We start from the raw sequence: 26,360 nt of genomic DNA, 5'->3' as shown, positions 1-26,360 counted from the left end.
CAGACGAGCAAATGGAGCAGCTGGTTCCCCGACTCAAGCGCCAAGCCCTGCCGGGGTGCCCCACAAACCTTGCCCATCCGTCGCGGCATCGGGAGCTTGCGCGACCCGCCTCTCAGCCCCAATCCAGCGAGGAGAGCGCGTATGCGAGGGCGACCGCAGCGAGGACGGAGGAGTACAGGATGAGCCCGTGCCTACCCGTAGTGAGCACGGAGGGTAAACAAGCGGGGGCGCCCGGGGCAGGAAACACTACTGCGCCGGCGCATGTCGAGGTCGACAAACGAGCGCTGAAAGATGAGCGCCCGGTGCACCACGCCCGGCAGCCGCAGCGCAGCGAGGGCGCCAACCGGCAGCAGGACCGCGGCGGCGAGGGCATAATCACGCGCCTGAGGCGCCAGGTATATAAATATACATAGGTGGCCTTGCTGGGCGAGGCGGAGCAGCCGCGGGAGGGCGTGTCTTATGAAGTGTGTAGGAAGTGTCCGCGGGAGGGCGTGTCTTATGAAGTGTGTAGGAAGTGTCCGCGGGAGGGCGTGTCTTATGAAGTGTGTAGGAAGTGTCCGCGGGAGGGCGTGTCTTATGAAGTGTGTAGGAAGTGTCCGCGGGAGGGCGTGTCTTATGAAGTGTGTAGGAAGTGTCCGCGGGAGGGCGTGTCTTATGAAGTGTGTAGGAAGTGTCCGCGGGAGGGCGTGTCTTATGAAGTGTGTAGGAAGTGTCCGCGGGAGGGCGTGTCTTATGAAGTGTGTAGGAAGTGTCCGCGGGAGGGCGTGTCTTATGAAGTGTGTAGGAAGTGTCCGCGGGAGGGCGTGTCTTATGAAGTGTGTAGGAAGTGTCCGCGGGAGGGCGTGTCTCTCCACGCTCTCGCGCGCCTTGTGGGCGAGCCTCAGCAGCGGCGCGGCGACGTCCGCCGTCGCCCGCATGTTGGCAGCGAGCTCGAGCACCTATCCAAGGCTCGGAGAAGGGTTCAAAAGAGGTTCAGACAGAGAGGGCGCATTGGCGGACGTCTCCAGCACCGACCCGACAGCGCCTGCGCAAGCGTAGACGCACAGGGCGGCGACGCACAGCCGCTTGCGCAGCGAGGCGGTGCGAGCGAGGCCGGCCTACAGGCCAGCGAGGCGCCTCCGCAAACGGCAGTCGGGCGCGCAGAGGGCCTTTCCAGCGGCGCTGCTCGCCGGCCCCAAAACGGCGCACGCCGCCGCGAGCTGCAGGGTGGCGGCCGCACAGAGGGTGGCGGCCGCGACGTAGCAGGCGCGGCGGCGGCGGCTCGACGGCGCGCGCGCCGAGCGGTGGGGGCGCAAGTCGGCGGCGGCGAGGGCGACGAGCGAGGCGAGGTAGGTTGCGCCCGTGCAGACGAGGCGCGGCTCGCACACCCACCCCCGCGTGGCGGCGAAGTTGTCGACATTGGTCTGGAGCGGGATGAGGTAGGCGATGAACGAGTAAAACGCCGCGACAGAGACGCGTCCGAACTGCTCGTTCCACGCCGCGTCCTCGGCGGCCATGCCCCCGCGCGCGGGCGGCCCGTGCAGCCGCGCGTACCACTCCTCCCAGCCTCCGCCCGTCACCCAGCCGCAGAAGCCGCGCACGTCCGCCTTGACCTGCCACGCCTCGAGCTGCTGCGGGTTGTACAGCAGCGGCGCGAGGACGAAGCACGAAGCCACCGCCCAAGTGGGCCACGTCGTGAGGAAGAGCCGGTCCGAGACGGACCAGACGTGCGCCATGCAGAGAAAGACGTACACGTCGGCGGCGACGTAGAGGTGCGAGTGCGCAAAGCGCGCGTGCAGCTCGTGGTAGGGCGTGTGAAGCACTGAGGCGTTCCGCCGCGCGGCGAAGTAGGACGCGCCGCCCGCCTGTGGTGATTGATAAGCTACTAATAAGCTACTACGAAGCTACGAATCAGCTACTAAATAAGCTACGAATTAGCTGCTAATGAACTGCCGCCCGCCGTGACGGTGCGCGCAAAGTGGAAGGACTTTGTCTGCGCGACAAAGATGAAGTAGACGGGCGAGGCGGTGATGGCCATCCCAAGCAAGAAGGAGAGGGCCCGGCGAGGCCCTCTCTCAACCAGCACCATGCAGAGCGCGGGCACGGCCTACGACGGGGAAGCACGTGATGAAGAGGATGGGCAGTCGTTACAGACACGCAAGAGCGGGAGGGCCGTCATGAGCGAGAGCAGCAGCGGGAGCAGGGCGAAGAGCGAGAGGGGCTGCGCCTCGTAGTTGTTGAAGCGGTGATCGAGGCCGACGAGCGCGAGCATCGCGAGCAGGTAGGGGATGAGGACCTGCTCGGCCATCCGCAATGAGGAGTGCGGTGCTCGCCATCCATCCCTCGCGCGCGCGGGCACGGGGCGAGGGACAGGCGCGGGGCGAGGCACCGTCACGTGCATCACGATCACGTCGTGCACGTAAAAGGCGATGGCCGAGTAGTAGTACGAGAAGAGCTTCACGAGCGGCGCGCTGGCGGCGAAGCGCGCCACGTCGCGCGTCGTGAGCGACGCGGCGGAGCCGGAGGAGAGCTTCGCGAAGAAGCCGGTGATCTCCATCAGGTTTGTGGGCCGCCCCTTGCCCACGAGGTGGTACTCGCGAAAGACGACGCAGCCGCCGGCGAGCACCGTCTTGTACCCGCTAAAGATGTCCTCGCTCAAGTTGATCTCCTTGGACGCCTTGCTCACCCCGCCGCGCGTGGCGAAGTGCAGCTTGTCGAGCAGGTCGGGGTGGCCTAGAATGTGCCAAGAAGGTTCCAAGACGGTTCCCAGAAGAAGTGCAGCTTGTCGAGCAGGGCGGGGTGGCCGTAGTGCAGCCGAACGTCCAGCGGCTCGTCGAGCACACGCTGCACGAAGGAGCCGAAGTAGCGCTCCTGCAGCCCGATGAAGATGGCGGTGACGAAGCCGGACGACTGCGTGAAGATGTGCTCCGGGAAGCCGATGACGGTCACCGGCCCGGCTTTGGCGGACGACTCGAACTCCTGCAGCAGCGGCCGCATCTTGAGCGCCTCCTCCCAGTACCCCTCTTGGTTCATGTCCACCATCTGCACCCTCTCGCCGTGGCAAAACGGCAGCGCCACGTTCTGGTTCTCGGGCTTGCCCTCGCCGAGGATCGGGTTGCCGGGGAGGCCGACGCGGCTCTCGCACCTCACGCCCCCCTCCCCATCGGAGCACACCAGCATCGCCGCCCACGCCTCCTCCTCCTCCTCCCCCCCTCCCTCGCCGCCGCCGCCCCTGCGCTCGACGTAGGCGACCCGCAGCGAAGGGAAGGCGTGCATAAGCGCCTCGATATCGACCGCTCGCGGGTCGCCCGCCCGCTTGTAGTCGCCATAGACCTGGCACGCGCACACGTAGCCCACCTTGCGCTGCGCCAAGGCACTGGCGGCGGCGGTCTGCGAGGCGGCGGGCAGAGGGGGGGCGGGGCCGCCTCCCGCTGAACCCGCCTCCACGGCCACGAGGAAGGCCAAGGCCGACTCGTAGTACATCATGCCTAAGGAAGGCTCCGAGCAGGTTCCGAGAAGGTTCGAGGAAGGCCAAGGCCGACTCGTAGTGCATCATGCCGTAGACGGTGCGCGCGAGAGTCTGGCCTCGCATCGAGGCCCACAGCCGCAGCTGAAGGGCCAGCCTAAGGAAGGTTCCAAGAAGGTTCCGAGAAGGTTCCTAGAGGCCCCACAGCCGCAGCTGGAGGGCCAGCCTCGGCTCCGAGGCGCAGCGCGCGACGCTGAGCGCGGAGGGCGACTCGCCGAGCCGCTGCGCGAAGTTTGCCCACTCGTCGCGGTGAAGGCCGCGCAGCACCTCGAGGAGGGAGCGGCCAGTGAGCTACGAATGAGCCTGCATGCTAGCTAGGAATGGGCTAGTAAGTGACTCCGCGCAGCACACCTCGATGAAGGAGCGGCCGTCGTTCGACTCCTCCTCCAAATCCGCCATCGAGTAGAGGACTGTCTCCTTGTAGACGGGCGTCAGGATGGACCACGACTGCATCTCCGCCACCGGAGGCGCCTCCGGTGCATCCATCTTGAGCGAGCGCAGCCAGTGGCGCAGCCGGCGCATCGCCTCGTTGGAGCGGAGCGGCCTCGGCGTCGGCGACAGCGAAAGCATGCGCCGCAGCCGGACCGCGATCGCCTCAAGGTTGGGCTCGTGCCGGAGCAGGCTGGCGAGCGACGCACTCGCGTAGCTGCTGTCCGCCCAAAAGCCAAGGGTCGGGTGGGCGAGGGTGGCCTGCAGCGCGTTGGCGGCGGCGCCGAGCGCGCCGCGCACCTCGTCCTGCGCGGCGGAACGGCTGGGGCGCGCGGCCGCCGCTGCGAGGCAGGCGTGCTGGAGGCACGCCAGCAGCGAGGCGAGCGCCTGCTGGATCGTACTTTGTTAGTAGCTGATTATTAGCTTATTAGTAGTCTTTTAGAGGCGAGCGCCTGCTGGATCGCTGGCAGCGCCGCAGAGCGCACGGCGGCGCCCTCGGCCGAGGCGATGTCTGCGATGCGCACGCGCGTCACGCCTCTGCGGCGGCGCGCGAGCGAGAGGGCTGCGGTGAGGTCGTTGAGGCTGGCGGTGAGGTCGAGCCGCGAGAGGTCGCGCGAGAGCCCCTTGAGCGAGACGACGCGCGACAAGCTCGAGAGCGAATCGCCAAAGGAGCGCGAGCGCAGCGCGTGCCGCAAGCCGACGCCCGAGCCGGCCGAGGCGCCGCCGCCGCCGCCGCCGTCGCCCATCTGCGGCCGCTCCGTCGTTCGCAGTCCACCCCCACCGTTCTGTCCCGACTCGAGCGGGCCGTCCGTTGGCGCCTGCGCGGCGTTGCTGCCCTCTAGCCCGCCGGCGCCGCCCGCCGGTCTAGCGGCGAGCCCGTTGTCGTGCGGGTGCGATGCGGCCGACGCCAGGCACGCTACGCTCGCCGACCGCTTGGCGAGACGGCCGTTAGGCGCCGCGTCGCCTCGAGACAGTTACTGAGTGGTTAGTAGTAGTTGAGTACAGTTAATCAGCCGTTAGGCGCCGCGACGCCTCGGGCGGCGTTAGGGTTAGGGTTAGGGTTAGGGTATGGGTCAGGGTTAGGGTTAGGGTCAGGGTTAGGGTTAGGGTTAGGGTTAGGGTTAGGGTTAGGGTTAGGGTTAGGGTTAGGGTTAGCGACGCCTCGGGCGGCGCGGCCATCAAAGGCGACGATCATGGCGAAGATGGCCTCGCACAGCTCGACGAGCGCCTGAGACAGTTCTATGAGTGGTCTATCAGTGCTCATTCGCAGGAACGAATTCGCTCGACGAGCGCCTACAGACAGGTCCCGAGAGGCTCCGAGGCGGCTCGTGGAGGGAGGAGGCCTCGCACCGCTGTAGCGCCTTGCGCAGCCCGTAGAGCACCCGCTCCGAGCGGAGGCCGGGCGGCAGCGCGCCGCAAGGGCGGGACTGGCCGGCCGAGCCGGCGGCAGACGCATCGGTGGCTGGCGCGATCGGGGGCACGACAGCGGCGAGGGCTCGGAGGGCGAGCGCCACGTCGGGCTGGTGCGCGGCGCCGAGCAGCGGCCAGACAACTGCCATCGCGATGTCGGCCGCACCCGCCAGCGAGAGGCGGCAGAGCGTCGGGAGCGACTCGACGGGGCAGCCCGCGAGGAGCGCACTGAGCGCGCGCTTGAGAGACCCGAGCGGCGGCGGGAGAAGCAGCGGCAATGCCGTGCCGTCGGGCGCAGCCTCGGCGCGCGGCAGGGGCGGCAGACTGCCCGGCACCGGCGGCCGCTCTTGCCACGCCCTGGCGGCGGCGCTGACCGCAGCGGGCGGCGGCGGGTGGACGGCGCGCGGCACGATCGCAAACTGCAGCCGGGTCTCCTCGGAGTTGTCGACCAAATCCTGCCGCCGCATCTCGTGGAGCATCGTGTTCCAACACTGCGCAAAGCCCCAGCCGCCCCGCGCAGGCAGCCGACCGAGCAGCCTACGCCTCACAGGAGCCGGGCCGTGAGGAGATGTCCCACCACGGGAGGGGCGCCCGGACTGGGCGGCCGGCCGTAGCCCCGACAAGTCCGCGGGCGCGTCCTCGTCTGGCGGAAGGGCGCCGTCTCGCGACCCATTGGCGACTGCTGGGAGCGAGACCGAGCGCCCCCCCGCCGACACGGCCCACGCCCCCCCCTTGGCGAGCTCGCCCAGCAACTGCTCCTCCGCAGCCTCTTCCTCCGCCTCCTCCTCCGCAAGCTCTTTCTCCGCCTCCTCCTCCGCCGCCGCCGCCATCATCGTCTCCTCCGCCTCGTCAGCCTCCTCGGCAATCACATTTGGCGAGCCACGGCCACCCTCCCCGCGCGCAGTCGGTGCAAAGGACGGGCTCGCCCGCAACCCTCGCTGGGCAGGGACCGGGCTGGGGGGCAGCCGGGCCGGACGGCTGGCGAGCCAGCGTTGCTCGAAGCGGTCGGCCGCCGGGTCAAAGTGGGCGGCGAGCAGCTGCGGCAGGCCTAGCAGGTTCCAAGAAGGGTCCTAGAAGGTTCTGTCCACGGTCGGCGGCGAGCAGCTGCGGCAGGCCGAGCTCGGGTGCGATGCGGAGGGAGCCGAGCCCGCGACAGAGCCCGACGACGAGCACCCAGAGTGTGAAGGTGAGCGAGAAGCTCACGAGGAAGAAGAGGATGACCGGCACCTAGAAGGTTCCAAGAAGGTTCCTAGAAGGTTCCTCCCGGTGGAAGAAGAGGATGACCGGCACCCAGATGCAGAGGAGCAGCACAAACAGCTGGCCGAGGCCGATGCCGGAGCTGCCGGTGAGCGAGCGCCCAAAGTACGAGTAGAGCAGGCCTAGGAACCTTCTAGGAACCTTCTTGGAACCTTCTAGGTGCTCGCCCAAAGTAGGAGTAGAGCAGGCCGAGCGTGTCGACGACGAGCGCGTCCGCGATGTAGTGCTGCACCAGCAGGCAGTGCACGCTGAACAGCGTCAGCCAGAAAGCGAGCGCGCTCCAGCTCGTCGGCCGGACGTGCCTATGGTTAGTAGCAGCCACTCATCAGTCCATTGATTGAGTGCTTCACCAGCTCGTCGGCCGGACGTGCCTCGCGGGGAGCGGCCCGTTGGCAACCTCGATGCCAAACAGCGAGCAGTTAGAGTTAGCAGGCAATTCGCAGGCAATTCGCAGGGAATTAACGATGTCAAACAGCGAGAGCAGTGCAATCGCAGTGCATTCACCTCGATGCCAAACAGCGAGAGCAGCCGCTCGCGCCCCAGACTGGGCTGACCACTGCTTCCGCCGCCGCCGCCGCCGCCGCCCGGCCGCACCACGAGGAAGCGCAGGCTGGACAGGGTCGGCCGCACGAAGACGGCGATCGAGAGCAGCAGCGCCATCGCCCAGTGGTGCAGGTGCTGGTCGCGGAGCGAGAACCAGAGCGCCACGTTGAGCGCGAGAGAGAGGAGCAGGTCGAGCGCGACGCGCAGCACCGCGTCGAGCTTGGCAGGCGGGTCGCAGGTGGGGAAGCGCGCCCACAGCTGCAGCAAGCCCGAGAGGACGCGGTACGCCTGCACGTCCACCACGAGGGTCGCCTCGAACTGCAACACGCGCAGCGCGGCGTCCGACTCCTCGCCCGCCTAGAAGGTTCCAAGAAGGTTCCTAGAAGGTTCCTGGTGCCAGCACGGCGTCCGACTCCTCGCCCGCCTCGCAGGGCACGCCGAACTCGGCGGCGATGCAGGTGTTGAGGCCGAGCGTCGCGCCGAGCATCAGCCGCAGCATGATCCAGTGCGCAAAGTAGACGTGCTCGAACGCACCGAGCATGTGAAGCCAGGAGCGGCGCTCGCGGTACTCCTTTGCCAGCCCGCGGAGCTGCGCGGCGGCACTGCCGGCGCCGCTCCCCTCGAGGCTCCACCCGAGGCAGTCGGGTCGCCAGAAGGCCTCGTTGACGTCGTCGTAGTTGAGTGGGTGCGCTCGCTCGCAGAAGAGGTGGACGAGCGACGCGTAGAGCGGCGCCACGCTCGCCAGCGCGAAGGGGCGCGGCAGCGGTTTCGCCAAGTCGGAGAGCTGGTGGAAGAGCCACCAGACGGCCTCTGATGCGTGGCGCAAGTTTGCCGCCTCGGCCCAAACGAGCAAGTAGAGCAGGCACTCTGCCCGGCGAGCCTCCGCCTCGGCGAGCCCGCCCTCGCCCGCCTCCTCGCCGCCCGCCTCGGCCGCCCCGCCCGCAGCGCCCGGCCCGTGCCTCGCCCGCGCTGCTGCGGGAGAGCAGCGCGGCTCGGCGCGCACGTGCTCGCACCAGGTGAAGTACGACGCAAAGAGGTGCGCATGGAGCGAGTCGGCGGCGCGCGCCGCACGCTCGGGGGCGGAGAAGGGTAAGCGCGCCGCTCTCGCGGCGAGCAGCCGGAGCAAGTGCTCGAGCTGGTTGCACACCACCGGGCGCTGGAAGCCGAAGTCGGCCTCAAACGCGGCGGCGACGGCGCAGAGCTGCTTCACCACGGGACTGCCGAGCGCCCCGCTCGCATCCACCGCGGTGCACTGCTGCAGCGGCGGCAGCCACCGCCTCTCCTCCGGCGGCGAGCCGTCCCCCCACCAAGGGGCCGTAGGGTCCCCCCACCAAGGGGCCGTAGGGTCCCCCCACCAAGGGGCCGGCCGGGCGGTGAAGGCTTCGGCGGAGACGACCCGGCGGAGGCCAGCCGAGCTTGCGGCGGAGACGAGCGGGGAGCGGCGCGCCTCCCCCGCTGGCGGCTGGCTGCGAGGAGCCGGCGCGAGGAGGTGGCCGCCACCGGACAGGCTGCCCTTCGTGGCCGCCTCTGCCCGTGCCGGCGGGCGGTGGCTAGCCACCAGCGCTCGACCGACGGCTGCGCCTGGCAGACGTCGACCGCGACGCGCCTCCGCTGCAGACGGGCTGGCGGCGGGGTCCTCCTCGTCGTCGACGTCATCCGCCAGCTCCTGCCAGAGCTGACCGCTCGCCCGCCACACCAGAGACCACAGCCCCGCCTCGGACCTTGGCCTGCAGCACACGCACACCGAGGCCGCGGCAGAGCGGGTCCAGCTGCCTAGTAGTAATTCAACATTAATTAACAGTTAATTAACAGTTGACTTAGAAGGGGAGCGGGTCCAGCTGCCCCGGCGCAGGCAGCGGGCGTGGCGCAGCAAGGCGACGCTGGTAAGGGCGACCACCACCGGCGCAGCCCACGGCGAGGAGCTCCTGCCGAGGTCGCCCTGCACGCCGGACCCCGCGAGCCCTTCGACGGCGTGCCGCACGTCGAGCATCGCCTAGACCCCTCTCGGAAGGTTCCTAGAAGGTTCCTAGAAGGTTCCTAGTGCCGCACGTCCAGCATCGCCTCGCCGCCCGCCAAGCTTGCGGCGCCGAGCCAAAGCAGCTGCGCGCCGCACAACGCCGTCGCGGCCTCGAGGAACGCCTTGCGGACGTGAATGGCAGCCAAGCCCGAGACGAGCGCGACAAAGAGGAAGAGGGGGAAGAGGAGCAGGGAGAGCTCTTCGCCCGCCGACCAGCCGCGCGGATGCGGAAGCGGCGGCCCGACCGGCGGCAGCGGAACGGCGGCGGACAGAGAGCCGACCCGACCGCCGCCCTCGTCCTGCCCGCCCTCCCTGGCGGCAAGCGCGCCCAAGAGAGCCACGAGCAGGCGGGGCAGCGCTCTCGCCTAGAAGGTTCCTAGAAGGTTCCTAGAAGGTTCCTAGAGCAGGCGGGGCAGCGCTCTCGCCTGCTGCCCGACGGAGCCAGAGTCAAGGCGGCCAGAGTCAAGGCGGTGCGGTGCGAGGCGGTGCGAGGCAGTGCGGTGCGAGGCAGTGCGGTGCGAGGTGGTGCGAGGTGGTGCGAGGCGGTGCGGTCCGGTGCGGTGCGGTGCGAGGCGGTGCGGTGCGTGCGGCTCGCCTGCAGCGCGAGGAGCGAGACGGAGAAGGCGGTCGCCAGGCAGAGAGTGAGCTCCGAGAGGATGGTCAGCAGCAAGCCGCCCACCACCGCCGCCTCGACGACGCAAGCGAGGTAGACGAGGCGATCGGCAAAGAGCCTGCGGCCACGGCCAGGCTGCCTCGCGCCGTGGAACCTTCTAGGCACCTTCTAGGCACCTTCTAGGCACCTTCTAGGCACCTCCTGCCTCGCGCCGCGGAACCTTCTATGCACCTTCTAGGCACCTTCTAGGCACCTCCTGCCTCGCGCCGCGGAACCGTCGCCGCCCCACCCGATCGGAGAGTCGCGCGACAAGACCCCTCTCGGACCCCTCTCGGACCCCTCTCGGACCCCTCTCGGACCCCTCTCGGACCCCTCTCGGACCCCTCTCGGACCCCTCTCGGACCCCTCTCGGACCCCTCTCGGACCCCTCTCGGACCCCTCTCGGACCCCTCTCGGACCCCTCTCGGACCCCTCTCGGACCCCTCTCGGACCCCTCTCGGACCCCTCTCGGACCCCTCTCGGACCCCTCTCGGACCCCTCTCGGACCCCTCTCGGACCCCTCTCGGACCCCTCTCGGACCCCTCTCGGACCCCTCTCGGACCCCTCTCGGACCCCTCTCGGACCCCTCTCGGACCCCTCTCGGACCCCTCTCGGACCCCTCTCGGACCCCTCTCGGACCCCTCTCGGCTACGCGTCGGGCATGTCTCGGCTCCCTCTCGGCGAGCCGCACCGCGCGAGCGACGCCGCCCGAGCCCGCTCCGCCGACAAGTTCCAGACGTGGCTGCGCAGCGACACGCCTAGAAAGCTCCAAGAAGGGTCCTAGATGGTTCCAGACAAGCTCCAGACGTGGCTGCGCAGCGGCACGCCGGCCGACAGCGTGAGCGAGCTGGTGGCGCTGTCGCCGCCCGCGGTTTGCGGCCCGAGCCACGCGTCGTCGGGAGAGACGCCGAGGTAGCGGGCGAGGCCGGCGGAGGCGAGCGCGGCGCAGAAGAAGGCGCCGAACAGCAGTGCGAGCGCGAGGCGGACGTGCTCCTCACTCAGCAGCAGCGCGAGGGCGCCGAGTGCGGCGACGCAGCCCGAGAGAAGGACGGAGGCGCGGAGCAGGTTGTCGACCGAGGGGGGCGCCTGCTTGCCGTTTGCCCACCAGTGCTGCGCGATCCAGCCCGCCGTCGGGTGGTCGGGGGGCGAGCACGAGGTGCGCTGCCGCCCGCTGGCGCGCTGGTAGAAGCGGACGTGGCCGATGCGGAAGACTGTCGGGAAGATGGCCTGGTCGATCCTGCCCGAGAAGACGCGCGAGACGGCGGCCGAGATGATGAGGTACATAGGCTCCTGTGACGGGGTACAGCGGAGAGGCGATGAGAGACGATGAGAGACGATGAGAGACGATGAGAGACGATGGGGGGCATCGGCTCCTCCGGCACGAGCCGCTGGCCGACGTGCCCGCCGCCGGGGACGCGGCGCGGGCGGAGCGACTCGCCGGTCGCCTCGAAGACGAGCGATCCTGCGGGCAGGGGAGAGGGCGGCTTGGGCGGCGGCACGGGGCGGCGAGGGCGCGCGTGCGACGAGGGCGGCGGCGGGCGGGGCCGGGTCGGGAGTGTGCGTGGCTGGGGAGTGCGGGACTGCGTGGCCGGGCTCGTGCCTTCTAACCTTCTAGGAACCGTCCAGGAACCGTCCAGGAACCGTCCAGGAACCGTCTAGGAACCTTCTGGGAACCTTCTGGGAACCTTCTGGGAAACTTCTAGGACGCGTGGGCGTGGGCGGGCTCGTGCTGGGCTGCGCGCGCCGTCGAGGAACCATCGCATGAAGCCGTCCGCGCCCGGCTCGTACTCGAACCGAAAGTGCGAAAGGCCGCGGTCGGTCCTCGGGAGGGCGTCGGCGGGCGGCGCGCCGAAGAAGCCCGCCTACGCCCGCCGGCACGCCGGGTGACGTCTCGAGAGACGCCGAGGCGGCGGGGGGAGAGAGCGGCGCTCGCGTCGAAGAGCGAGCTGCCGAAGCCGCCGTAGCTTCCGGCCGCCTCCGCCGCCGCGGCCGCGCCGGAGTAGGCTCCGGCGCCGGAGTGCGGTGCGCGGGGCGGGGTGTGGTAGGAGGGAGAGAGCGGGAAGTAGGCGCCGAGCGAGTCGAAGTGGTCCCCTCCGTACCAGAGGGCGTCGATCTCGGAGCGGCGGCCGAAAGTCAGGTTGGGGTACCAAGGCCGGCGCGCCGACGGGAAGGAGCCGTGGTTCGGACGGAGCCGGCCCGGCAGGCGTGGCGCAACCTGTCGCCACAGAGGTTGGGCGTGAGACCCGGGGGGGCGGCGGCGCCTGGGCGGCGGCGTGGCGCGGGGCTCTTCTGGCTGCTGCTGCGGGGCTCTGGCTGCGATGCCCGAGGCTGCGCCTGGAAGGTTGTGATGCCGCACGTGAGGTTGTTGTGCGCCACCGCGAGCGCGGGCCTGTCGCTGGCGGCGGCGATGTCGGCGCACGGGCGCGCCTCGAGCAAGTCCACCTCCGGCACGCCTATGTGACATGTCTCGGACATATCGCGGACATGTCCTGCGACATGTCCTCGAGCAGCTCCACCTCCGGCACGCCTCGCCCCTGGTACGGCCGCAGCCCCGAGCCGCGCGCTGGCTGGTCCGAGCAGGCCGACAGCACCTAGAACGTTCCTAGAAGGCTCCTAGAAGGCTCCTGTGTTACGGTCCGAGCAGGCCGACAGCACCGTCCCGCGGGGGAGGAGAGTCCCGCGGGGGGGCAGAGGCGAGCAGTGGCGGGCAGTGGCGGGCACGGGGTAGCGGTGTGTGCTGTGGCGAGTCGGCTCGTGTGTCTGTTGTGGTGGAGGGTGCCGAGCTGATGGGAAGGTTCCAGGAAGGTTCCAGGAGGGCGCCGAGGCTATGGCGCCGAGCCCTAGCGTGCCGCCTGGCCTCCGAGAGACCGGTCGCACGCGCCGAAGGAGAAGGGCCAGAGGCCATCGTTCGAGAGCGGGTAGGTGGCCCGCCCGAGGTTGCCGAGCATCCAGATGGCGGGCCTGTGACAAGATGGCGGGCCTGGCGTGGCGTAGACAGAAGCAGAGTGAGTGAGCATCGAGATGGCGGTGCGTGGCGTGGCAGCGCCTCCGGTGAGCTGGCGGCAGGAGCAGAGTGCCAGGCGGTGGAGGGCGGCGGAGGGGTGCGCGCCAGACGCCAGGCGCGCCCGGCTCGCCGGGCAGGGAGAAGGAGACGTCGACGATGCCGCCCTGCAAGCAAGCCTTCTCCCACGACTGCACGGAGCCGGAGGCGTACCGCGAGGCGCGGAAGCCCGTGTTTGTGGTGTAGATCTCGAGCGCGCCCGCGTGAGTGCTCACCATCTGCGGCGTCATGTATGCCAGGTTGCCGTTCGTCGGGTCGTGCCTTGCGACGGCCGTCCAGATCGGGTCGCGGTCCACCTGAGACGGCGAGCGAGACAGCTGACGGGACGAGCTGGTGGAAGCGAGGGCGCTCAGACGCTCGAGACCTCGCTGAAGCGGCGGCCCTCGGTCTCAAACTCGTCCGACATGACCAGCCGGTAGCTCTCGCCATCGCCAAGGCCGACCGTCTCGAGCTCTTCCAGCGGTGTGTCGACGTCTATGAGTGACCCATCCCACGCGTTGCTGCTGGTCGCGTTGCTGCTGCTGTCGCTCTCTGGCCAGCCGAACAGCCAGCTTTGCAGCTGGCGGGGGCCTCCAGAAAATGCATGAGCCGAGAGAGAGAGAGATAAACAAGCGAACATGCCCGAGCTCGCCGCTGTCTGGTATAGCCCCAGCCTACTCCGCTGTCAACCTCGCGGGGGCTCGGTCTTGCGGAGGGCTGCTCGCTGCCTTGGGGTTCGGTTCACACACCTGTGGTAGCGGCTGCAATGGCTGGAGCTCGCTGTACCCTGGGTTGAGTACGCGGAGGCTGAGAAAGAGGAATAAAGAAATTTCTCGCACACTTCGAACAAAACGCGGTCGCACGACACGATTCACAAGACAGCAAGCAGCTCACGAGCCACGACCATGGTCGGAGCCGAGGCAAAGACTCTCACCGAGACTCCGGCCTACTCCGTCTCGCGCGCGATGGCGAAGCCCAAGACGCAGTGGCCAAAGTCGAGCGCCGCGATGCCGTTCGTGGCTCCGGCCGAGTCGAGGTGGTACCGCTCGTGGATCTCGTAGAGCGAGAGGACGAGGAGCGCCGCCCGCGCGCGGGCCGCCGCGGGGAAGAGCGAGTGGCTTGCCGGCGACCACGGCGCCGCCGCCCGCCGGATCAGCGCCGCCGCCTCGCCCTCGCCGCCCGCGGCGCGCCGCAGCGGCGTCGGCTCGCCCTCGTGCAGGCTTGCACCGCTGCGCAGGAGGGCGGTGGCGCGGGCGGCGGTGAGGGTCTCAAGGTGCGCGAGCGGCGTCCAGCCGCGGCTGGCGACCAGCCAGGCGGCGAGGTCGGCGTGGCCTTCACGGTTTGCGGCCTCCTCGGGCGTGCCGAAGGGCGTAGCGGCGCGGGAGGCGCCGTAGGAGGATAGGAGCTTGGCGACCTCGAGGTGGCCGTTGAAGCATGCCATGATCAGCGGCGTGGCGCCGTCCTGCCTGGCTTGGTCGATCGCCGCGCCAGCCTCGAGAAGCAACCGAACGCACTCGAGCTGGCCCTGCTGGCACGCCATGAACAGCGGCGTGGCGCCGTTGTTGCGGGCTTGGTCGATCGCCGCGCCAGCCTCGAGGAGCAGCCGGGCGGTCTCGGGGTGGTTGTTCTGGCACGCGACGTACAGCGGCGTGACGCCGTTCTCATGGGCTTGGTCGATCGCCGCGCCAGCCTCGAGGAGCAGCCGAACGCACCCGAGGTGGCCCTGCTGGCACGCGATGTACAGCGGCGTGGCGCCGTCACCCATGGCTTGGTTGACCGCCGCGCCAGCCTCGAGGAGCAGCCAGGCGGTCTCGAGGTGGCCCTGCTGGCACGCGATGGACAGCGGCGTGACGCCGCCGTTCATCGCTTGGTTGACCGCTGCGCCAGCCTCGAGCAGCAGCCGGGCGATCTCGAGGTGGTTGTTCTGGCTCGCCATGAACAGCGGCGTGGCGCCGTTCGCCGCGGCTTGGCTGACCGCCGCGCCAGCCTTGAGGAGCAGCCGGGCGATCTCGAGGTGGCCCTTCTGGCACGCGATGTTCAGCGGCGTGGCGCCGTTCTGCTTGGCTTGGTTGACCGCCGCGCCAGCCTCGAGGAGCAGCCGGGCGCACTCGAGGTGGCCCTGCTGGCTCGCCATGAGCAGCGGCGTGGCGCCGCACTGCTTGGCTTGGTTGATGCCAGCGCCAGCGTCGCGCAGCAGCCGGGCGATCTCGACGTGGCCCTTCTCGCTCGCGATGAACAGCGGCGTGCGGCCTCCAGCGTCTGCTTGGTCGGTCGCCGCGCCAGCCTCGACGAGCAGCCGGGCGCACTCAATCTGCCCCTCTTGGCACGTGATATACAGCGCGGAAGCGCCGCCGCCAGTCGTCGCCCCGACGCTCGCGCCGCCCTCGAGCAGCAGCCGCGCCCCCTCGGCCTGCCCGTGCCGAGCGGCCCAGGTGAGCAGCGTGTCCTGCCTCTCGGTGTCGAGCCGCGCGTCGAGCTGGGCCGCGAGCGACGTGCCGCGCGTCCGCCGCCCGGAGAGGAAGGCGCGCAGCGAGGCCAGGTCGCCCCGAGCCAGGTCGGCGAGGCGGGTTGGGAGGATGGCGCCGCTCATGCCGCCAGGAAGAAGAAAACCGTTTGCGTCCAAGGAGAAAGAGGAGAGTTCATTCGCGGCGCCCCGCGGCGGAATAAAGAATTTCACCTACGTGGGCGTCCATCCCTCGTTTGGTTTGTCTGTTTAGCTCCCTCGCACGAACGACACTGGGCACGGGACTGGCTGGGTTCCATCCAAACTGGGAGCATGCTCTGGCGCAGGCACTAACACAGGTACACAACGGGAGCCGCCTGGCGACTCCTGCGAGGACGGCGAGGCACTTAGCTCCGTGCACTCGACCGCCCTCGCCGCAGGCAAGCTCATTCACAATCTGCTCTGCGATTGCCGTGTGTATGAAGAACGACCGAGATACGCTGCTTCTGCAGCCCCAGCCAATTCTTGGTGGTCCAAGTCACCTCATCGAGGTATTGGGCCCGCGTCAGCTTGTTCTGTAGCACGTCCGCCGCCTTCCGGAGGATCTCACGGACCCCCCTCCCGAACCCGCCGAACGATTCGAACAGCAGCAGCTGCACGTCAACGTCCTTGTCTTCCCTGGGCCCTGGCGTAGCGATAGTCCCCGCTGACCTGTAGGACGGTATGCGGCGGTCGCCGCCCACCACCCTGCCCCCCCTGGTATGCCAGCGCCCGGTCCCTTGCCCTCTCTCGCCCTTGCTCTTCCTCTCCCCCTCCATGCCGCCCCCCCGTACCCCCCCTCCTCCTCCCGAGAGGAATAAAGAAAATACGTGACCGCGTGAGCCCTGAAACTATATTCTTGAGTTATAAGCTTCACAGCCACAGCAATACCGGTGCCATAAAGTTAGTTCTCGCCTGACACTCGTTCGTCAGCATCCGATTCAGGCGCGAAGCCAGGCGCGGTGCACCTGTACCTGTACCTGCTCTCACACCCACAGCCTGTTCTCCGGATCTCCCTCTCCCGACCTGCGTCCTCAAGGACAAGGTAAGGTAAGGGGTAAAGACTTGTCTTCTCCACAAGGTTGTTGGGGCAAAGGAGGGGCGACCGTCCCTCGCAACTCTGTCGCAACTCCACGTCTAGACGACAGGAGCCCAACGGCATTGAAAAGTGCAAGGCCCAGAGACAGTGCGCGTGTGTGAGAGTGAGGTGTGTGTGTGGGTGTGTGTGTTGTGTGTGTGTTTTGTGTGTGTGTGTGTGTGTGTGTGTGTGTGTGACTGCGACAACTTTACCGCTGTCCAAGGGTACAAACAAGGGTACCAGGATTGCAAGACCAACGCGGAGAGCCCCTTTCTATTCGTGTGCAGGGGGGGTACCAAGAGAGAGACGGACTAGATTACCCTTCAACTCATGAGTGACGATCCTCCGCTCTGACCGCTCGAGCTGTAGCATGCGCGCACGCGCAGGAGTTCGCGCCTCTGCAGCCACTGCGGCTGCCACAGTAGGCAGACCTGCAGCAAGTCCTGCAGCAAAGCATCACGAGCGAGAGGGCATTGCCGGGCCCGCCCACTGGTTCAAAGTTTGTGGAGAGTCAGCCCAAGTCGAAGCCTCCGCTCCAAATCGGGTTGTCTGTGTTCACCTCGCTGGTTTCGTGGCCGCTGCCCCCCCCGCCGAGCCAGCCTGGCGGACAGGGAGGCGGGAGAGTGAAAGCATCGTGCGTGGGGGTGTCTATCTAAGCATGTTGCGCGCCAAGGCCAAGCGTGTCGAGCAGATTCTGCTTGAACGCCGCGGTGTCAAAATTGATGCCAAACTGTACGTCTCCCTCTGGGGCCTCTTCTGGCGCGTCGTCGGTGAACAGCCAGAGCTTTGTCGGCGGCGCAGTCGCTGGTCTCAAGTTTTGAGGCGCGGTGGTGCTGTCGCCAGAGATTGCGACCCAGAGCAGCAGCGTAAGGCTGGAAACAGTAACAAGCAATGACGCATGATGGCAAAGCCGAGGTGCTGGCGCATCGGCAGCGATCATAAGTTGCGCGCGGCACGCAGTGCAGACGTATTGCAATGTCGCCCAGAGAGGGGTAAGACTGGACGTGCGCACGCAATGCTTTTTTTTATGAAACGCTGGGACGACGCCAGGCTACAAGACGGGGAGCACGCAGGGGAGTCTAGGCGACGGTGGCGTCCTCCGACGCTATGGGGGTTGTGTGCGGGTCCTGTGTCTGGGAGGGAGGGAGTGGGTGCATGCAGGTAGGTTGCTCACCCACGCACGGCACCGGGCCGGTGCTCTTGCACTTTGAATGCCGTGGGGCTCCTGCCCGTGTCCGGGTGTGGAGATGCGAGGGTCGCCCCCCTTGCCCCACCACTTTGTGTGTGTGGAGACGTTCACCTTACCTTACCTTACCTTAGGTTCACAGGATAGCACTTGCTCAAGGAGCAACCTCCCATTGGACGACAGTGAGTGAGGGTGAGGGACAGACCCAGGGAAGGTTTCACACTCAGACCTTGATATTGAGAAGAAATATACCTTCTTCACAGCAAGCACAAGCAAGGGGCGCAGCAACGAACAAGCTCTCCAAGCGGCAGCACGAGGACGAGAGGGGAGCTGGTCGACGCGCGCACGCGGTCGTGGCTGTCGCTGCAGGCCCAGCCATGTGTCAGTCGCGCTGCCTGCCTGCAGGTGCAGCTCGCGGCGGCGGATGAGATCGCGACCGGTGACCGGCGCTTGCGCACCAGCCCCGTCCGCCGCCGGTTCCGCGGCCGCGGTCCCTTTCATAGCTACGCGCGCCATGGATTCCACGGCCTTCACACGCTCGTTCTGTGAACCTGGCGGAGCGCCGAATAGTTTTTAGTGTTTACAGATTACACTTTTCTCTAAAATTCTCTATACTTAGAGGGAGGAAAAATCCCCCCCCTCGAGGAAAAAATCATCCACCTTCGGGAGGTAATCGCAACATTGAAAAATCCCGTGCCAGTGTTTCTCCGTACATATCAAAATATTCAGATCCTTGAACGGACACGACGCTCGGACGCGGCACGTTCTAGTCTCTAAACCCAAAACCCAGGTTACTGATCATGCGGTGAAGTAGTTATGATCAGCCTCGCTCTCGCTCCAACTTGGCCAAACGGGTTGCCAGCGCCGCGGTCGTGTCCTTGGCCTGCGCCGCCGACTTTTTGGCCGCCGCCTGGGCCGCCGCCTGGCCCGCCTCCAGCGCCGCGATCTTCTTCTGCAGCCCGGCGATGGTGCTCGCCGCCGCACTGGCCGACGTTGCGGCGGTCGTCTCGGCCGCCGCCCTCATCTCGGTCATGGCCTGCCGCAGCTCGCTCAGCTCTTGGTCCTGCTGCAGCAGCCTCGCCATGGCGAGCTGCAGGTGCGCGTCCCTCGCCTCCTCTAGATGCGAGGCGACCTCGCCCTGCACCAGCCCCGGCGCGAGGCAGCCGAGCGCTCGGAAAGGGCACTCGGCGGGCCGCATCGCACAGGGGCCTGCGACGTGCGCCTCCATGTCGCGCCGCGGCAGGCTCTCCTTGCAGCCGAGCGCACACCGCACCACCTTGAACTCGCAGCTGCCGTCGTGCGCCGCCTCGTACCGCGCGCTGAAGAGGGCAGTGCAGCCAGCGTGCGAGCAGCCGACCGGCCGGAAGACGCAGCTCGTCAGGTGGCGCTGCGACGGAGGGCAGAGGCGACGCGGTCAGAGGGGCCGCCGCGTCTCTCGCACGCGGCTCTCTCCCGCCGCCGCACCTCGCGCTCCGTCGAGCCGAGCTGCTCCATGTCACAGCCGCAGTGCCACTCCCGAGTCGTGTCGTACCGCTGCACCAGCTGCAGCGCGAGGCGCTGGCGGCCTCCGTGCCGGTACTCGCCTCGTACCTCGAGTTCGCGCGCCTTGCCCGCGACCTTGTCCGCCGCGTTCGAGACGAAGCGCCCTCCGAACGAGCGCCGCGCCTCGAGCTTCTCCAGGCGGGCGTGGAGCACCGCGAGGCCGCGCGGGCCCTTCTTGGCCGAGGAGAGCTTCTCCGAGAGCAGCCCACGAACCTCGGCCATTGCGTCGCTGGGCTGCAGGCCACCTTGCACGACCCGTGTCGCCATAGTGTTGAGCAGCCGCGCGCTGAGCAGCTCAAGGGTCTCGACGTCGGCAAACTCGCACAGCGCCGGGGCAGAGGCCGGCTCGCTGTCGCAACCTCCCTCGTCGGCGGGGCCCACAGTGCTGTCACTGTCGTCGCCGCCGCAGCTGCCAGCTGGATCAGACGCGTTCGTTGAGACTGTGGCCTCGACAGCCGTTTCCCTTGCGTTCTCCGCCAAGGAGTCGGCCTTGTCGGCGGGGTCCACAGTGCTGTCACTGTCGTCGCGGCCGCTGCCGCCAGCTGGATCGGTGTTCGTCGAGACTGTGGGCTCTGCAGCAGCAGCAGCTTGCTGCTGGTTTGCTCTCATGCTTCCGGTGTGAATCTCAGACGGTACCTTTCTGTCCTCCAGAGTCGAAGAACTCGACCGTTGGCTGGCCGCCAAAGTGGCTGGACGGCGCCGCGGCGCACACTGGTGAGCCGCGGAGCACACTGAGGGAGCTGTCCTCGGCGCAGCCGATCGGCTCCCGCGGCCTGGGTGATGGCAGTGGCGGCACTCTCTGAGGCTCCCTGATTTTTTCTGGTATTTGTTGAGCAGTCTCTGGTCACCTTCGCCGGGCGAGCCTGGCTCTCGCTGCACAGCGGCGCGACCCGCGGTGAGGCTGCCGATCGTCGAACTGGGCTTAGCTCTCAGTCAAGATATTGTGCATATGGTCGGTCTCTACAATATCCTCTGGGCCGGCGCGGGGGCCCCAGAGGGTGTCCATGCGGGGGGGAGATGGGGTCCCATGGCCCGCCGCAGGCGCCGATTTTTCGGAGTTTTTTTCTTTTTTTTCGCGATTTTTTACTTGTTTTCACGGGAATTCGATCGGCACCTGTTGCCACGTTGCGACCGATTGACTATCCGCGTTTTGTGCGAGCGACTTTCGAGTCCGCCGCTGCCTCTCCGGCGCGAAGCGCGAGCTGCGAGATGGGCGCGTCGAATCGAATTTCTCGGTCTTGCCAGACCTCGGCGACGGGCATGAGCGTTCCCCGGGTAACGCTAGAGCCGTAATAACGGCGGCCGGCGGGGCGGCCGCCGCGGGAGGTAAGGTAAGGTAAGGTAAACTTCTCCACACACACGAGGTGGTGGGGCAAGGGGGGGCAACCCTCGCGTCTCCACGTCTGACGACAGGAGCCCCACGGCATTCAAAGTGCAAGGCCCAGTGCGCGTGGGTGAGCGGTGTGTGTGTGTGTGTGGTTGCGCCAGCGGGACGCAGGGCGGACCGACACCCTCCCCACCCTGGACCCCCGGCATACCCGCCGGCAGAAAAGAGTTTTGCTGAGGATTCGCAACAAAATAGCCCTGTCTAACCCATGCGCGACCCTCGCGCTTGGTGACAGGTGGTAGGATTACGCTCATACGCTCAGAGGCCAGCTCAAACCACCTTGCCGCGCCCTCGCCCGGCCGCAAAGCCGCGCGTCCCATCGGGCCCCTTCGCGAACCGCGTCATCTTGGCCGGGTCGACCTGCCGCTGCTTCTCCCGAGGCGTCTCTTCGGCCGCTTTGGTCTGGCAGATGCGGCGAGCGACGAGCTGCTGCGACTGTGGCTCGGCACAGAGGCAGAACGACACCTCGTCCCCGACAGAGACGCGCACAGAGGCCGACTTGCGATCGGGGTCGACGAGCACGTCCGAGAGGGAGAAAGAAACCTGCTGTGGCGTGCCGCTATGCTTGGCCGCGAGCTCGGCCAGCGCCGACGTCGTGCCTTTGACGGTGGGAGCCGCGTTGGCGAACGGAGACTGCCCTGCAGAGATGTAGATTGCGCTCACCGCAGCGGCTGCAATGTCTTCTGGCGCGTCCGTCTCGGGCTCGGCTGTCGACGCCTCGTCCCCAGCGCCTCGCCCCCACGTCGCGCCCTTGCCAAGCAGCGACTGCAGCCCTCCTCCGTCGCTTCCCAACGGCGCCTCGCTGTCCGCGTTCGCAGTCCGTGCGGCGGCGGCAGCATCGACGGCAGCTTGGGGCAGCGCGTCCGTAGCGCGGATGCTGCCCTGGCCCCCTGAGACGGCCTTGACCACGCCGCGGATCGGCACCGGTGTCGAGTCGACCAGGACGAGCGCGCCGTCACGCCGGCGGCGGCAGAGCCGCGACGTGACGGTCGTGCCGAGAGCGGGCACGGCGCCACGCAGCGCCTGCTCCTGCCGCCGACGGTCGATCGGAAGCCTGAGTCGCTCGCCCTCGAACTTATCGAGCAGCAGCACCGAGATCTTCGCGGCGTCCTCTCCGTCTGCGTCGTCGCCGATCGTCTCGCGGCTGCAGTCGGCCTCGCCCCCCGCCTCGCCCCCCGCCTCGGCCCCCGCCTCGGCCCCCGCCTCGGCCCCCGCCTCGCCCCCCGCCCCGGCCCCCGCCTCGCCCCCCGCCTCGCCCCCCGCCTCGGCCCCCGCGACGACAGTCCCCTTCGCCTCCTCGAGGAGACAATCCTCAAAGGCGACGGTGCCCGGAGCGAGCGAACGCAGCCGGATGGCCACGCTGCGGCCCTTCCTCCGGCCGGCCGCGTCCTCGGCGGTCACGACGAACTCGAACTCTGCACCAGCTGCCAGCCGGTGCACCCCGTCGGGCAGCTGCGAGAAGTGGAAGAAGACGGGCGAGGCGCGCGCCTCCGCCTTGAGGAAGCCAAACTGCTCCTTCACGTTGACGACGACGCCGCGCTCCACCGCGCCGTCCGCGCACCGCTCGTACGTCGCCCGCGTGGGCCGCACGGAGCCGTCGCGCGCGCTGACCGCCAGCAGCAGCGAGACGATGTCGCCCGGCACCAGCTGCTCGCGCGACTTTGCGTCGGCTTGAGGCAGCGGCAGGACGGTGCCCGCCATGCCAGCCACGCTATCGACTCGCTCGAGCGCCGCGCGCGCCTCGGCCGAAGGGGTCGCCAGGCCCGCGCCGACTTCCTCGCCGGCGCGTGGCGAGAGCGGCGGGGCGAGCGCCTGGCCGAGCTCGAGGGGGATGGGCTTGTCCGAGTCGGACCTAAATTAATCAATCAATTAGTTAATTGTTGATGGGCTTGTCCGACTCGGACCGCTGCGCGGGCTCGTGCGACCCGCCGGCGGCACGCGCAAGCGGTGCGGCGGCAGCGCTAGCGGCAAGCGGCAGCGGCCCGAGGAGCTCGACCGAGCCGGCGCCGCAGCTCTGCGCCGCGCCGTCTCTGGCGCCGCCTCCGCGCCCGCGCGGCGCCGCGGGCGCGAGCCGGACGACGGCCTCCCACCAGCGCGGAGAGACCCACTCGAGGACGAGGGAGCCTGCAGGCAGCCGCCGGAGCTGAGCTGTGCGGGTAGTAATTAATTCATTGGCTGGGAGGAGGGAGCCTGCAGGCAGCCTCCGGAGCTGTGCGGCCGCCGGCCTGCCCGTCTTTGCGTCGCTCGCCCGCCGGTACTCCACCTCGTCGCGCAGTCATTCATGAATAAGTACTCAATTAATTCAGGGTGCCTCCTACCGCCGGTACTAGTGCTCCACACCTCGTCGCGCGGCCTCACCCCAGGCAGCGACGACGCGGCGAAGCTCAGCGGGGCGCCGCCCGCCTCGCCGCGCAGCAGGCCGTGCCCGTCGCGCAGCGAGAGCACGAAGCCGCGGTTCACCTTCTGCGCCTCGAGCCGCACGTCGGCAGCGCCCACCGCGCCCGTGGCGGCGTCGGTCGCCTCTCTGAAGCTCACCTCGTCACCCTCGTACAGGCCCGCCGCGCGCGACTCGCCGCAGACGTCGTCCAGCCCAAAGCTGAGCTTCCCCGCCCCTCCCTCGGCGGCGCCCTCCTCGGCCGCAGCATCCTCGGCCGCAGCCTCCTCGGCCGCGCCCTCCCCGCGCCCGGCCGCCCCGCCCTCGAGCCGGATCATCCCCCCGTGCGCCCCCTTCTCCGCGCGCGAGAGCAGCCGGTGCAGGCTCGCGCTGCCGGCGAGGCAGCGCGTCACCACGCCGCGCAGCCGAGCCTCTCCGAGCTGCTCGAGCGCGACGGAGCCGGCGGGCAGCCGGCGCAGCTTCGTCGCCGCGTCCTTGCGCGAGCGCGGGTCGAGCACGACGCAGAAGGACACGTCGTCCCCCACGCGGAGCGGGCCGCCCTCGCGCGGCGCCTACAGGGAAGTGTCCGCGAAGTGTCTAGGAAGTGTCGCCCCCCACGCGGCGCGGGCCGCCCTCGCGCGGCGCCTCGGACAGGTGGAAGAAGTGTCTAGGAAGTGTCTAGGAAGTGTCTAGAGAAGTGTCGCGCGGCGCCTCGGACAGGTGGAAGAAGAGGTCGGCAGCCTTGCCGGCCGTGCGGAGGAAGCCGAACTTGTCCTTGAGCGAGGCCACCCGCCCGCTCTGGCGCGGCAGCCCGCCGCCTGCCTCGATGAGCTTCACGCGCGACGCCGCGCGCTGGCGCGAGCCCGCCACGCTCATCAAGCGGCACTCGACCAGATCGCCGACGTGGAGAGCGCTGGGCCTCTCGCAGCCGCGGGCGTCAAAGGACACCACCTCTGTCTGCTCGTCATCGTCCTGGCCGCCATCCCCAGCAGCGGCGTCACCCTCGGCGGGAGGCCCGTCGCCCTTGAGGACGGCGAGACGGCCGCCGTAGCCGTCACCGCCACGAGCGCCGCGCAACTCTCTCTGCACGACGGCGCGGACGGTGACGGCCCTCGCGGGCGCAGGCAGCGTCCCGCGCGGCAAGATGGTCACCGCCTTGGCTGCCTCGCGCCCTGAGCGGCGGTCGAGCTCGACCGAGAAGGAGACCTCGTCGCCCTCGACTGGGACGTCACGGCCGACGAGAGCGCTGAAGTGGAAGAAGAGACCTCCGCCGCCCGTCCGCCGGTCGTTGAGGGGTCGGATGAAGCCAAACCCTTCCTTGATGCTGGTGACGTGGCCAGAGTCTGCGCCACCATCGTGAAAGGGGGGCCCCATGGACCGCCGCTGCAGGAGTGTTTTTTTCTTTATTTTCTCTTCTCTCCTCTCTCTCTCTCTCTCTCTCTCTCTCTCTCTCTCTCTCTCTCTCTCTCTCTCTCTCTCTCTCTCTCTCTCTCTCTCTCTCTCTTTCTCTCTCTCAAAAACTCCCTCTCTCTCGCACGCCTCTCTCTCTCTCTCTCTCTCTCTCTCTCTCTCTCTCTCTCTCTCTCTCTCTCTCTCTCTCTCTCTCTCTCTCTCTCTCTCTCTCTCTCTCAAAAACTCCCTCTCTCTCGCACGCCTCTCTCTCTCTCTCTCCCTTCTTCTCTCTCCCTCCCCCTCTCTCTCTCTCTCTCCCCCTCTCTCCCTTCTCTCCCGTTTTTCCAGAGCTTTATAAGCAATTGGTCCGATCGCGTACGTTTTGCAACAAGCCCTGCATGAGCACTCACCCGTTCGGGGTGAGGTTGGGCCCGGGTTCGAACCCGAAAGTCGAGGTGGCCGAGTGGTCTAAGGCGGCGGCTTTAGGCGCCGTTCCAGAAATGGGCGCGGGTTCGAACCCCGTCCTCGACACATTTTACCCTGTGCTACGAGCAAATCTTTTGCGCCTTATTTTACCCTGTGCTACGAGCAAATCTTTTGCGCCTTACAGGGACACGGAACGGTACGGGTGGACGCTAGAAGTCAGCGCTGACCGTCACGCCGTTCTCGTTTTTCTCGTTACACCACACACAGACTGGGACACCGGCACAAAAGAAAGAAAACAGACACCCAAAGAGTCGAGGTTTTTCTCGTTCACTGGTGGACCGCTCCACTCACCACCTCGCGTCCCACTTTTCTCCGCCCACCTGTCGCCTCGCCTCCGTCCACCTTTCAACGCCGTGCGATGAAGATCTTTGTCATCTACGACCACGCCAGCGCGCCCGCCTCGGCGCACCACAAGCTCGCCATCACGCTGCCCGCAAAGTGGCTCGAGCTCTCTGTCGACAAGGCGGCCTCTCGCCCCGGCCGCCACTCGCGGCGAGCCTCCGGCCAGGCCGCACTCAGCCTGCGCCGCGCCGGCCGACGCAGGTCAAGGCCGCCTTCGTCGCTGCGTACAACAAAAAGTTTGCCGACGCACCGCTCGACGGAGACAGCTTTGCGCTCCAAGTCCCCGACCGCACGCGCGCATCCCGCCGCCGTCCGGCCGCCAGACGCGTCGATCGCGCCCTCGTAGGTGCGGGACGACTCGCCCTTCACGCACTCGGACGTGCGCACGCTGCGCACGGTCGACGTCCCTGCCAAGGCGCCTCCGAGACGCCTCCCAGCCCCGTCCGGCTCGCGGCGTTAGAGCGGTCGCCTCACGCCCTCTCCGGCGGGCCACTGTCGGCAGGCCCTCTCCGACCGGTGCGAGGTGCGGCTCGTCCCGCACAGCGCGGCGGCGGCGCCCGGGGCCAGCGCCTCGGCCAGGCCGCGCTGCAAGCGGTGCGAGATCAGCCCGAGATCAGCCCGAGATGCAGCCGAGATCAGCCCGAGATGCAGCCGAGATCAGCCCGAGATCAGCCCGAGATGCAGCCGAGATCAGTCCGAGATCAGCCGAGATCAGCCCGAGATCAGCTGAGATCAGCCGAGATCGTGCGGCCGAGCGGTGCGGCGGACGGCGAGGCGGCGGCACCCAGCCTGGCCGAGCCCTGACCCACCCAAGCCTGGCCCCGCAGGTACGGCTGCCAGGTCGAGTACGACCCTGGAACCAACCATGAGGAGCCAGCCGTGCAGACGCCTCCCCAGCACCACGCCTCCCCAGCACACGCCTCCCCGCGCCTACCTGGAGCCTCTTCCCCCTCGTTCGCTCGCTCGCTCTCTCGCTCTCTCTCTCGCTCGCTCGCTCTCTCTCCCTCTCCCTCTCCCTCTCTCCCTCTCTCTCTCCCTCCCTCTCCTTCTCCCTCCCTCTGCCTCCCTCTCCTTCTCCCTCCCTCTGCCTCCCCCTCTCCCTCCCTCTCAAAGCGCCGTCCCGACGCCCCATCCTCGCCCCCCACCGCCAGGACGCCTGCCGACACCACCGCCTCCTTCCCATGTTCCACGACACGCGCTAGTGGTGGACCTGCTGCCCCTACATCAAGGCGCCCCTC

General features: G+C 68.1%; 4 protein-coding genes across 4 annotated transcripts; all 4 read right to left on the bottom strand.

The window, feature by feature from the left end:
• Positions 1-81: 81 nt before the first annotated feature.
• On the bottom strand, positions 82-13,760 carry EMIHUDRAFT_448791 (hypothetical protein; the record flags this gene model as incomplete). The annotated part of the gene is made up of 39 exons (XM_005793790.1): positions 82-191; positions 262-383; positions 855-938; positions 1,011-1,097; positions 1,368-1,463; positions 1,560-1,844; positions 1,940-2,086; positions 2,135-2,275; positions 2,369-2,712; positions 2,823-3,135; positions 3,232-3,467; positions 3,545-3,602; positions 3,698-3,772; positions 3,857-4,240; positions 4,420-4,557; positions 5,124-5,184; positions 5,285-5,572; positions 5,765-5,881; positions 5,966-6,075; positions 6,295-6,414; positions 6,518-6,571; positions 6,635-6,683; positions 6,754-6,903; positions 6,952-6,998; positions 7,196-7,501; positions 7,581-7,979; positions 8,148-8,426; positions 8,645-8,750; positions 8,825-8,871; positions 9,045-9,137; positions 9,194-9,526; positions 9,778-9,892; positions 10,610-11,050; positions 12,170-12,266; positions 12,330-12,376; positions 12,682-12,774; positions 13,028-13,170; positions 13,239-13,444; positions 13,748-13,760. 39 exons carry the CDS (start codon positions 13,758-13,760, stop codon positions 113-115), a joined length of 6,303 nt encoding a protein of 2,100 aa, XP_005793847.1. The 3' UTR covers positions 82-112.
• On the bottom strand, positions 13,745-14,455 carry EMIHUDRAFT_351360 (hypothetical protein; the record flags this gene model as incomplete). Its single annotated transcript, XM_005793789.1, has 1 exon — positions 13,745-14,455. A coding segment is annotated over one exon (621 nt), but the record flags the coding sequence as incomplete, so codon positions are not given.
• Positions 14,456-18,419: 3,964 nt separating this feature from the next.
• On the bottom strand, positions 18,420-19,750 carry EMIHUDRAFT_199787 (hypothetical protein; the record flags this gene model as incomplete). Its single annotated transcript, XM_005793788.1, has 2 exons — positions 18,420-18,986; positions 19,064-19,750. The coding sequence occupies 2 exons, from the start codon at positions 19,748-19,750 to the stop codon at positions 18,420-18,422; spliced, it is 1,254 nt and encodes a 417-aa protein (XP_005793845.1).
• A 1,048-nt stretch (positions 19,751-20,798) lies between these two features.
• Positions 20,799-24,276, bottom strand: EMIHUDRAFT_199785 (hypothetical protein; the record flags this gene model as incomplete). The annotated part of the gene is made up of 7 exons (XM_005793787.1): positions 20,799-21,665; positions 21,810-22,380; positions 22,454-22,540; positions 22,619-22,652; positions 22,847-23,159; positions 23,316-23,474; positions 23,692-24,276. The coding sequence occupies 7 exons, from the start codon at positions 24,274-24,276 to the stop codon at positions 20,799-20,801; spliced, it is 2,616 nt and encodes an 871-aa protein (XP_005793844.1).
• Positions 24,277-26,360: the final 2,084 nt, after the last annotated feature.

This window comes from Emiliania huxleyi (assembly GCF_000372725.1).
Source record: "Emiliania huxleyi CCMP1516 unplaced genomic scaffold EMIHUscaffold_10, whole genome shotgun sequence".
NCBI classification, from domain to species: Eukaryota; Haptophyta; order Isochrysidales; family Noelaerhabdaceae; genus Emiliania; species Emiliania huxleyi.
The sequence above is the reverse complement of the archived record's forward strand: the minus strand, read 5'-3'. Positions and strand labels throughout refer to the sequence as shown.